General features: G+C 30.2%; 1 protein-coding gene across 2 annotated transcripts; it reads left to right on the plus strand.

The window, feature by feature from the left end:
- Positions 1-3,378: 3,378 nt before the first annotated feature.
- Positions 3,379-8,345, plus strand: LOC103309642. 2 transcript variants are annotated; one of them, XM_016804995.2, is made up of 7 exons: positions 3,379-3,529; positions 4,187-4,204; positions 4,616-4,633; positions 5,052-5,069; positions 6,542-6,565; positions 7,714-7,758; positions 7,878-8,345. In XM_016804995.2, the coding sequence occupies exons 1-7, from the start codon at positions 3,442-3,444 to the stop codon at positions 7,967-7,969; spliced, it is 303 nt and encodes a 100-aa protein (XP_016660484.1). In that variant the 5' UTR covers positions 3,379-3,441; the 3' UTR covers positions 7,970-8,345. The 2 variants fall into 2 exon arrangements, with proteins under 2 accessions (XP_016660484.1, XP_016660485.1); XM_016804996.2 differs by lacking the exons at positions 4,616-4,633; positions 5,052-5,069.
- Positions 8,346-13,299: the final 4,954 nt, after the last annotated feature.

Genomic DNA, 13,299 nt, shown 5'->3' on the forward strand with positions numbered 1-13,299 from the left:
GGCTCCGTGTTCTTGTATTGACAAGCCTACACTGATTGGACCAGTAGCCGTCCCTCCCTGTTTCCCTCGTACTTCAGTGAAACCACCGTCTGAGCAAGGTTTCACCGCAGTGTGCCATTGTGTTACCACGTCGTCATCTGAGTAGAGCCACTGTTGAATATTGTGCCGTGGTGTTACCGAGCCAAGCCCACTAAACACGCACCTCAGCAAGCCACCGTCCGAGTAGAGCCACTGCTGCCATTGTACCGTTGTGTATCAAACCGTCACCCAGAGCTGCCAGGTAACCACATACTTCAACCCACCAATCAATCCAGGACATTAACCATGAGTTGCATGTATTTGGATTCCCACTATTTATATGTAAAGTCCCAATAAAATATTTTATTTGTACACTCGTAAGATTATAAGTTATTGAAAAAGAACAAACTGTTAACTATGAATGATATTGATTGTATTATTATTATAAAGAATAAAGTTGATAAAATTAAACCGCATACAGTATTTAGTTTAATTACATCCAATTCATTAAGAGTATTTAATACTGCATGTTGTTGCAAATCAAATTGATCAGTGAACCGTTTCAATGACAAGTGATGAGCTTCAAAAAATGCGCAACGTTCGACATTCATTTTAGCTTCTTCGCCTAAAGTATTTATTTTTTTAATTGACAGTAACGAGGTATCCAGTAATGTTCGAGCACGAACTACTAACCGTTTATTCTCAGTATTGTCCAAGTCTTGACGCTTAGGTCTTACAATATTACACAAATTTTAGGAATAAGGAGTAAGTAAAATAAGACAGAAAATAATTAAGTAGGATTGCATAAATTATCCGGCCCGAAGGACCAAATGTTTAGTTACGATAGCCAGTTTAAATAAACATGGTTGTATCTTAACTGTTTCGGGTTAAAAATTCTGCTAACAAAGGTAATCCAGTAAAAGTAAAGTAAAAAAAAAAAACAAATTATAATATCTTACTAGTGCACTGTATACAATTTATCTTGTATATATAGAAATAATATTTTAATTTCCGTACATGAGAGCAGCTTAATATACTATGTTGGTCTTGACGCAGAATACAATCAATTTATTGTAATAATAATAATAACAAAACAAAGTAAAAAATAACTAATGACTTAATAAAAAAAAAGTAATTTGTTTTTTAATAATTTGTTTCTCAATCAATGATAAAACGTAGATAAACATTTTTACTGTAAGAATAGTATAATAATAATTATTTAGAAGTATGAGACATTAAAACCTATAAAGGCTATAAAAGACAAAAGTATAAAACATGACAATCTAAAAATTAAAAAAATAATATTAAATTATTAAAAATACAAAGTAACAACATTTAAAATACCCAGAATCCAGATCTTACATGTAAATTAAAAGTACCTATAGGTACTTATCATTATGTTTTACAAGATTTGGTTAATTTTTTTTTTAGTGTTTTCTTTAGATTTATCTTTATTTGTTTGTATCGTGTACTGTTGCATTCGCATATTAATGTATTATTTTAATGAACACGAAATACTATAATATTTATGTTCTGCACATGAGAAAATGAATGATCTAAATAATAAAAAAAAAACATTTTAGATAAAAGTATACATTTTAATGAAATGAATCTCATTCAATTTAAAATACTAAATGTAAGTGAAATTAACTAAAAGTGTGTAAATGTATTCAATAAAAATGTTTTCTAAAAATGTTATGTTGAATATTGTAAAATTGTTAAATAAGAAAAACAAAATATTGTTTAATAAAAAACTATTTTTAAAGCTAATTATATAATTATATACCTACAAATATATACAATACTACTGGTATGTGTATTTTTGCTTAATTTAGCTGATATATTAGATTTTAAATATACATATAATATCTTCTATTTTTACAGATTCTTCCGAAAAACGTGATAGACATATTCCACCCCCAATTTTTAAAATTTTACATAGAACTACTCCAACTTTCCAAACGATTTTGTGCTATACAAAATGTAGGTACTCCGGCAGTTTTACAATTAATTATACAACAATTTCGTGTCATAATAATAAATATGAATATTGAATACTATATTACAGGAAAAAGTATTCAAAGTTCAAACTAAACTAAAGAAATAGTTAGTACTTAGATACTTTTAGACCTTTAAAAGGGCAATGTGCTGACGTGGGTCTGTATATTTTGGGGGGTATTTTACAGTCATAGGCTCATATATTATGACTATGAGCAAAATATTGCCGATGATATTCAATAGATCATTAAACTCATTGTCTTATTTAGGTTATTTAGGTTGACAATTAATCATCAAAATAATAATAATAATAAGGTACTTTGTCGGTAGATGACACAACCAGAGTGGGACCCACCAATAAGAGCTTCATAACCGGGGATTAGTTGCAGACCTAATAATCTATAAGACCGTGCTATACTGCTGTAGTCTGTGATACGTGGGGTAAGGAAGAACGTGACAGCCATCTAGTAACACCGGAGGCGCATGCGTAACAGGAACCGGATTTTGTCGAAGTTGAAATGGCTAGAGCAATCTATAGAAGACTTGGTCCGAAAAACTATAGTTTTTACTTTTTTTGTATGCAATGCTTTATCGTTGAATTTTCCATTATTTTGGTAAACGATGAGCAACGAAGTATGCTCAAATTAAACTGTATAACAGAGTAGTATAACCTTCTCCCCTCCCCTTTTTTTATTATCTACAATTTTATGTTTCTTCTACAATGCTATAAAATATTTCTATACATTTAAAAGTTAAATAAACAATATACAATTTACTCATTTGGCCGATTTCCACTGATTACACCTTTTTTGTACTCTTAAGTACGCCAAATACATATTATATTGACACTAACTACAAACTATATAGATAGTATGTGTCCCAAAAAAACTGAATTCACAATAAATCTAGCGTGTCGAAAATTTCATTAAACATGTAATGATAGGAACTGCACAAAAATTCATAAGGTCTAGATTCTAGTCCAGAGTTTCCCAACCTTTTTCGAAACCCGCTCAGTTATATTCTAAAAATCCAGAGGCACCCTATATATTCATAGCCCTAATTACCCAATATATATCAAATAATTTCGAGGAATCCTGAAAAAACCCTGATAGGGAACCTGTGCTCTAGTCCATATTTGAATATCGTATTACTGTACTAATGTGTCAAAATCGATGAAAATTAACTGATGGACAGAATTTTAAGTCAACTGCCTCTGTTAAACCCTATATTATAATGAAAAAAAAAATTAACAGCACATGCATTTTGTCGCAACAAAACATGCGTTGAAAACATGTACAACAACAACTGAACAATCAAAAGAGCTTATACAAATGAGCAATTCTCGAAATTTTTCAATTTTTATTCGTCGCTGAAAAGTCATACGAAGTAATACTGTGTGGAAACTGTGACTGTTATCTGAAGAATATGGCTTCAACGATGTTTAAGTCATATGTCATACTTATAGTGCTATGTATCATCATGACATTGATCCATAATTCGTCACAAGTTCGAGGTAACAATAATTTTGTTAACATGTTCCATTTTGTATGTCTATCATTTTAATTACTCGTAATAATATTAGTATCGAATATTAGTATTTCGACTTTATAAGACAAACAATATATTTAATCGTTTTGACTTTCAATTTTTTCAAAAGGTCAATTCACTCTTATATTAAATGTAATAACCGTTACAAGAATATAAAATATAAATTAAAACCTAAATATTGTTTTCAGGTAAAGAAAAAAAAAAATCAGTGGTTAACTATTTCAACTTTTAATTTCTACATACCTATGATGTATATCCTGTTCAATTTATGTTAAAAAAACTGAGTGTAAAACGGGAATATTTTTTAAATGTTAGTACTTTTATACTAACAATTTGATTAAATGCATTCTGATTTCCTTCTAAAAGATATAAAATCATGTATCTGATTTTTAAATGTAGTATGGTAAATATGGCTTTAGCTGTTTTAGTGGATAAATACGATGCCGGCTGTAATAAAGAAATCGATAAGTTATATATCCCTGTCATGATGTAGTCTTATTGGACTATTAGCATCTGTGTTTAGTACTGCGAATAGTCTCGTCTGTAAGAATAGAAAGATGAATAATCTGTTAAAAATATAAAATATAAATTTACAAAAATATTTTTTTTTTTGCATGTGAAGAGACAGGAAATACAACAAGTAAATATTTCAACTTTTAATTTCTACATACCTATGATGTATATCCTGTTCAATTTATGCTAAAAAAACTTAGTGTAAAACGGGAATATTTTTTAAATGTTAGTATTTTTATACTAACAATTTGACTAAATGTATTCTGATTTTCTCCTAAACGAAAAAAAAATAATATAACTGATTTTTAAATGTAGTATGGTAAATATGGCTTTAGCTGTTTTAGTGGATAAATACGATGCCGGCTGTAATAAAGAAATCGATAAGTTATTTATCCCTGTCATGATGTAGTCTTATTGGACTATTAGCATCTGTGTTTAGTACTGCGAATAGTCTCGTCTGTAAGAGTAGAAAGATGAATAATCTGTTAAAAATATAAAATATAAATTTACGAAAATATTTTTTTTTTTGCATGTGAAGAGACAGGAAATACAACAAGTAAATATTTCAACTTTTAATTTCTACATACCTATGATGTATATCCTGTTCAATTTATGCTAAAAAAACTTAGTGTAAAACGGGAATATTTTTTAAATGTTAGTATTTTTATACTAACAATTTGACTAAATGTATTCTGATTTTCTCCTAAATGAAAAAAAAATAATATATCTGATTTCTAAATGTAGTATGGTAAATATGGCTTTAGCTGTTTTAGTGGATAAATACGATGCCGGCTGTAATAAAGAAATCGATAAGTTATTTATCGAAGTCATGATGTAGTCTTATTGTACTATTAGCAATTAGCATCTGTGTTTAGTACTGCGAATAGTCTCGTCTGTAAGAGTAGAGAGATGAATAATCTGTTAAAAATATAAAATATAAATTTACAAAAATATATTTTTTTTTGCATGTGAAGAGACAGGAAATACAACAAGTAAATATTTCAACTTTTAATTTCTACATACCTATAATGTATATCCTGTTCAATTTATGCTAAAAAAACTTAGTGTAAAACGTGATTTTTTTTAAATGTTAGTATTTTTATACTAACAATTTGACTAAATGTATTCTGATTTTCTCCTAAATGAAAAAAAAATAATATATCTGATTTCTAAATGTAGTATGGTAAATATGGCTTTAGCTGTTTTAGTGGATAAATACGATGCCGGCTGTAATAAAGAAATCGATAAGTTATTTATCCCTGTCATGATGTAGTCTTATTGTACTGTAAGCATCTGTGTTTAGTGCCCCGTATTGTCTCGTCTGTAAGAGTAGATAGATGAATAATCATTAATCAATGAAAATTTATAGGGATAATAAAAAGTTATTTTTTCAATGTTTAAAATAATTTCTAGGGCATTTTTATAAAACTATATTTTTAAGGTATTTCATTCGTTCGTTATACCATTTATATCCATACTCTAGTTATAAGTTTTAGAGCTCTGCAAGAGCCAGATTGGTTGCTTCCAGCCTGCAGTAGCCTAACCCAAAACCGGGCCTTGGTATGCACTTAGTGTCTTAGTGTGAACTGTGAGTACTCAGTAGGCTTAATATCTAATATTTAAATCACGAATCAAACTCTTTATTATCTATAGTCGCTGCCCACTTCTGGAAAAAAATAATATATATTCATATTGGTATTAGTATATTTTTTTAGGTATTTAAAAAAATATAAATTAAGTATAAGATGAATTGTAAAATCATATTTGTAAATATGAACTAAAAATCATGTTTGTAATCATATTATAAAATAAATTCGTCTTAGATTAGCAAATAACCTTTTTAGTGCGGCTAAACTGAATTTCCAACATGAACTCAAATATCCATAATAATATGGCTTATAAGCAATAGTTATGATAAAGTATCGAATTGTAGAAATAAAAATTTGTTTCGAGCGTAGCAAAACAATTATTTTATGATGCGTTTATATGCACGAATTGAAGTGTTCAATTACATTACCAAATATATTTCAAATAATTTCGAGGAACACTAAATAACCCTGACAGGGAACCTCAGCTGCTCCAGCCCATATTTTAATATCGTATAACTGTACTAATGTGTCAAAATCGATGAAAATTAACTGACGGACAGAATTTTAAGTCAACTGCCTCTGTTAAACCCTATATTATAATAAAAAAAAAATTAACAGCACATGCATTTTGTCGCAACCAATACATGCGTTGAAAACATGTACAACAACAACTGAACAATCAAAATATCTTTCTATCATTTTAATTACTCTTCATAACTAGTATCGATATTAGTATTACGACTTTATAAGATAAAAAAAATATTTTAATCGCTATGCATTAAATTTTTTTTAATAGGTCGATTCACTCTTATATTAAATGTAATAACTGTTAGAAGAATATAAAATATAAATTTAAATGTAAATATTGTTTTCAGGTGAAGAAAAAAAAAATTCAGCGGGTAACTATTTCAACTTTTAATTTCTACATACCTATGATGTATATCCTGTTCAATTTATGTTAAAAAAACTTAGTGTAAAACGGGAATATTTTTTAAATGTTAGTACTTTTATACTAACAATTTGATTAAATGCATTCTGATTTCCTTCTAAAAGATATAAAATCATGTATCTGATTTTTGAATGTAGTATGGTAAGTTATTTATCGAAATCATTATGTAGTCTTATTGTACTATAAGCATCTGTGTTTAATGCCGCGTATAGTCTCGTCTGTAAGAGTGGTAGATGAATAACCATTAATCAATAAAAATGTATAGGTATAATAAAAAGTTATTTTTTCAATGTTTTAAATAATTTCTAGGGCATTTTTTTATAAGTATATTTTTAAGTCATTTCATTCGTTCTTTATACCATTTAAATCCACGCCCTAGTAATAAGTTTTAGAGCTCTGCAAGGGCCAGATTGGTTCCTTCCAGCCTGCATTGGCCTAGCCCAAAACCAGGCCTGGGTATGCACTTAGCGTGACCTTTGAATTTAGTTTAAATTATTTTTTTAATAAATAAATTCACTCTTATATTAAATGTTATGACTATTAAAAATATAAAATATAAATTTAAGAAGAAAATATTTATTTTTGCATGTGAAGAAACTGAAAATGCAAAAAATTAATATTTCAACTTTTAATTTCTACTTTAAATAATGTCAGTAATTTTATTTACAGATGATATACATTTTACATTATCATCTTCTATAGTATTTCGCCTATTAGGTATCTAGTATCTAAAGATGTATTCTTGATATTTCAATTTTTAAGTAAGGTATAAGGATCACAATATTTATTTACAATTTTTAATATTAAAATTCTCATAAATTAGTTCATAATTAAAATATTAAAAACACCTTTAACCATACATGGTGCCATATACAACATTTTTTAATAGGTCAATTCACTCTGATATAAAACAGATTAAAACAGATTTTTTTTACGTTAAGATTATCCACGTTATGCGATAGATAGACGGATAATATTTATGGGGGTATAAAGCCCGGTAGATTTAAAAAATCAAAAATGTTTTAGTTATAAAAAATGATTAATGCAACATGTGTGTAACGTTTTAATCCCTAATTGAGTAAAATGATTTTTTTGCAGTTAAACAGGGTCTCGTATATCAACTTGTGGCGAAAGTTGTAGCAGGTTGATATAAACTTCCTCTATTATATTTCATTATTTAATATTATACATAATTGTATTTATTATAATATTTATTTTTCTAAAATATTAGTCTATAAATTATAATATGTATATATTTATAGACGATAAAGCTCGGAGAGAAAAATTAAAGAGTAAAAAAGCGAAAGAAACAAAAGAACATGATGATGCTGAAGCCGGCCTCTTTGTACGTTAATCCACCAAATCTTAATGCTTTAATCTATAATTTAATGTCGTATATTGTAGACAGTTGTCAGAATAATATAATTTAATATAATATGTACTAAGGGTGGGAATATTTTAAGACTAGATTATTGATATAGTTTAGGCCAGTGAAGCAAAATGTGCTGAGGCGACAACAATACTTTGTATTTTTGTCTATAAAACGTTATAGTACGCGCAGGCACCGTTGTCGCTGATCAATTCGGCGAGGACGTAGGTACGACAATTGTACGTGTGATACGACGATCGTAGTATGTACTGTGCGTTTCGAATTTGTGTTTTATTTATGTTTGTTTTTACATTTAAATTAAAGTGTTTCCTACCTGAAAACCTGAGTCTTGAATATTATTTCAGTCATTTTTTCGTTCTTACATTTTATAGGAACAGCGTCCAATTCGTCTTATGAAACTAAATAGTGTCACTGTATACGTAATATTTGAGTCATTCCAACTTAAAATGAACGGACATACAATAGGAAAGTGCCGCGTACCACCGTACTTCACGAGTTAACCGTTTCATTCTAATTTACTTTAGAGAGTGTCATTAGCTTGAGAGTACGAGGGTAAGGTGTAGTATATGGGTGAAACCACATTAATAAAAATCTGAAATTTATTATTGCAATATATATTTTACATATATATATATCCAACGACTCGGCAGGGTCATGATAAGTATAAAAAGAAAAGAGTGACTTAAAATACACACATATTATTGGCAACACACACCCACTTAAACTGCCGTGGACTATAATAATTACAGCAAGAAACCCAATACACGAAGACAATTTTTTGAGAAAGCATATAAAAATAGTTATAAATAGTTATTTAATGCAACCGGAAAAACTATCAAAAAATTACGAAAAACCACTAAAAACGAGATTTAAATTTTATGCTAATGCGCATTTGGTCGACGGTGTATATACGTAGAACAGTAGAGAACACCTTTTATTTTACTAACCTATTATTCATTTATTTCTCGGGAATAATAATATTATAATATTAAATCAACTTACAATCTATAATAAATAATAACAATATAAAATATCCAGACTGACAAACCGTCTCCATTCCGAATCGTTTTTCTTATACATTGATATTATGTCATTGAATTCAAGTTTAACACAATTATTCTTTATACATTGGCCCACTTGTAACCTACTGTACGGCAAAGCGAATGCGACATCCACTTAACCGCTTTTTAAAATCATATCTATATATGGAACTAAACGTTCTCTACCATCATCATCCTCCTCTCCGCAGCAATCACCGCCTATCATAATTTCTAAGAAAATAAAACTATTCTCCTCGCCAAACCGATTTGGACCACTCTCCACGGACGCCATTATCTCTGCTGATAACAATGTAGAGATTGATGCTGAATCAGTGACCTCAAATCAGGGGCAACAGAATACCACCAATGTTGCACTTAAAATAATTTTTCCTCCATCTATATTTATCAAAGGCGTCCTTAACTTCATTGGACTACGCAACCACCTAACAGAAATCACTGCCCCTGACAGTTTCTCATGCAAATCGACCACTACTCATCTCAAAATCCAAGCAGACACTCCCAACAGCTACAGAAATTTAATCCATTACCTAAAAGAAACCGACGAATCATACCACACCTATCAGCCACAATCCGACAAATCACCAAGAGTAGTTATCAGAAATCTCCATCCCTCCACACCGGAGGCTGACATTGCATCAGCAATAGAAGAAATCGGCCACACCGTAAGAAATGTCACCAATGTCAGACACCAACAAACCAAAACCCCACTACCTCTCTTCTTTATTGACTTAGATCCAAATGACAGTGATAGCGATATTTTCTCCATAACCTCTATTTTGCACACGAAAATTAAAATTGACGAGCCCTACAAAAATCGACAAATACCACAGTGCCAAAACTGCCAATCCTACGTCCAAACTCGTACCTACTGCGCTCATATCTCCAGGTGCGTCAAGTGCGGTGGCGAACACCCTTCTACCAACTGACCAGTGTGTGGTGAAAATCACCAGACCTTCCAGCTAAATGCACTCTTTGCGAAGGTGCGCACCCAGTCAACTATAAAGGATGTGCAGTGTACAAGCAACTGACTCGCAAGCACAATAACTTCCCAAGCAAAAAATTTCAACAACCACCGCCATTCAACTCCACCGTCAACGTCGAACAATCCCAACAGCACCCAGCTACAAAATCTTCGTCCAAGCCACAACCACGTTCGTACGCCAATGTAACCGAGGGTCACAAACTTCTCGAACCTAATCCCACATCTCCTAACAACAACGAAGGTGAGCTTTTTAAATTCCTCAAAGAGTTCAAAGCCATCCTAAACTCTCTTATAGCGCTCCTCACCACTGTCCTCTCAAATCTGACAAATATCAACAATGCCAAATAATCTAAACAACGCGTTGTCGTGATCTACTTTTAGACTAACCCCCACCACCACACGTCATGAAGTCCCATCAATGGATCTCTTCACTCAAAACCCCTTGTCCGAATTAATGTAAATAATAACTGTAACTTCTCAACTTGTTGTTATGTTACCCATATTATTTGTTTTTTTCATCTAATTCTTTCTTCACGTATGCTTATTGTAAACCTTAACTTCCAGATTGTACAATTATCTAGTTTAAAAAAAAAAAAATATATAATATATAATTTAAACAGACAAATATATAATATTATACCGGAAAACAATTTAATTTAAAATGTATTCTGAATTAAATGCAAAATCATTAATGATTGGTTTTTAAAACATGATTAATTTATTTTCAATTTTAATCATTTGTATCAATCTTAATGTTCAATGAAAGTGGGTTCTACAGAAGCTACCGTTGTGGAAATAACTGATATTTTAGTTAAATTATGTATATTACAATTGTTCTTTATTGTTGAATTGGTCCACCAGTTAATAAATTATAAAGGTAAGTGTTTTTTTGTTGTATATGTATATAATGTTGTACTCCATACATCAGAGGCAAAAATTAAACTTTAAATAAACTAATGTTATTAACGCACCAGAGTGGATATTCTAAAAAGGGCAGTTGAACAGCGTTTGGCATAGCCATGGTGTAATACTATATAATACGGGTAATGTAATAATGTAATAATTATTGTAATCAATTTTAATCATATTATATTATTAAAATGAAAATGTTGATATATATTATAAATAATTGGTGCTAGAGTTGCAAATAAAAAAATATTATTTTATATAACAATATATAAAGTCATCTCGTTATCGTTAGTAGAAAAAAACCTTGAAAACACTTCATTATTTAAAACTTAATACACTATGAAATTCAACGACGTTCAGTTCAATAGGTTAAGTTCTAAGCTCAGGATAAAACAATACGTATTATAATTTTATAGTTGGTTCCCGTTTCAAGCATTTGGATATGTGCCTAATTTGCAGTATTTTCCTTTAAACTATTAACATTAAATTTTCAACGATAGTATTAATGGAAGTTTTCTCTGCGCAGCGCTAATTTATTTTAATACAATTTCACTTTATTTTTATAATAACCAGGTGTCTACGAATATTTAATTATAATGATCCATACTTGCCAAAAAATATATTCATTATCTCAATTATTTCAGGCCGTAATAGTAATAATAATTTTAATTAATTATTTAGTAAGCCGAGAATGGTCTATAATATCAGTTTGTCTCGTCATTACTAATGCATTAAATTACTATACACATTATACCTATTACTAAAAATATTCCATTGTTCTTAAATGTTAGTCACACGATACAAATAATCTGTTTTATGAAAGTATTATACATTGTCAAATATTAAAACTAATTGAATAATGGTTGTACCGTGTACTTACAATATTTTAAGTACCTATCTTATGGAAACACCAACGTCCAACCTGTAAATACAATAGGTACATGCTACATACATATATTATGTCCATCTGAAATAATGATTAAAACCTGGACGAGTCGTGTAATAGACGAAATAAAAATGATTTATCAAATAACTTGTAGCAACCGTTTACTTGCTCACTAAGTTTACGATATATTTTATTAACGCTACATTATCTCTACATCTATTTGGTTACTTGAAAGTCAAACATTGTATATATATATAATATCATACTCTTATAGTAATATATATTAAGTTCTAAATTATTAGAAAATGAAACGTATTTAAAGTTTGATTTTCTATGTTCGAAAAAATATATCAATGGGGATTTGTTATGTATATTTTCTCAAATTTCGTTTTCACATATTTTTTTTTAATGAATTAATTGTTACATTAACCTTTGAACAGCTGACAACTTTAACGCTCAAAGTATCATTTTTTGTATTTTATGATTTATTGTTTATTCCAAAATTCAAATGCATATTAATAAGTAATAACAGTACATCTCAGCGCCTTGTGCAGATATTTAGCGAAGTGAAATTGTTTGATGTGAAAACATCTTATGTGGCGTTCAGATTTTTTTGCTTAGGCAGTGAAATTTTTGCTGACTTGCTGATTGGTGGAGACTCGGTGCGACGCAACGATAGGCCAACTTGTGCTCAGAGGGCGTGGCTTCATTACGATCCAGGACATTGAACATGGAGCCAGCGAGATTGTTGTTGTTGTTGTTTGTTGTGTTTATTTTATATTATATTATTATATTACCACAATAAAACATTGTTCCGAAGATAGAATATCGCCAGGGTGGAACGCTGCATTACGTGACTATGTCGTGAAGATGATAAAACAGCAGTAACAACGTTATTGCCATAAAATAATACTAAATAATACATAATACTACCACAATAAAACAGACGCAAGAGCGTCACATTAGTTCATCGTTGACAATTAACGTAAACAGGTAACTTAAAATGTATTGTATACATACAATATTACTATTTTATCACATGCATGGGCGCGTAACTACGAACACGTCGTATATAATCCGCGAGGGCATTTTCCGTTGATAAACAAACACTAGATATATCGAAGCGTGTTTACGCGTCTCATGAACACTATAAACAAGAAACAAGGACCAGGGCTTGAAACCGTCATCAAAATTGTCGGTTACCGCTAGGAAATTCTATAGCGATAGACGTTGGAAACTTTGATAACAGAGAAATTCGAAATATCTGTTTACTAAGCAATAAAGTGAACATTTCAAACGCCATGATCCAGCGTTTTGTCTGTTCAGTAGTTCAGTTCCAATAACCAATACCGATTGTTACGGTTGTAGCGGTAGGTAGCAAACGCGTGTATGTGTGGCAAGGTTTTTAACTAGGTACTATGAACCCAGGTGGTCACCTATACGGGTGCCAGAAGCT

This window comes from Acyrthosiphon pisum, chromosome A1 (assembly GCF_005508785.2).
Source record: "Acyrthosiphon pisum isolate AL4f chromosome A1, pea_aphid_22Mar2018_4r6ur, whole genome shotgun sequence".
Classification (NCBI taxonomy): domain Eukaryota; kingdom Metazoa; phylum Arthropoda; class Insecta; order Hemiptera; family Aphididae; genus Acyrthosiphon; species Acyrthosiphon pisum.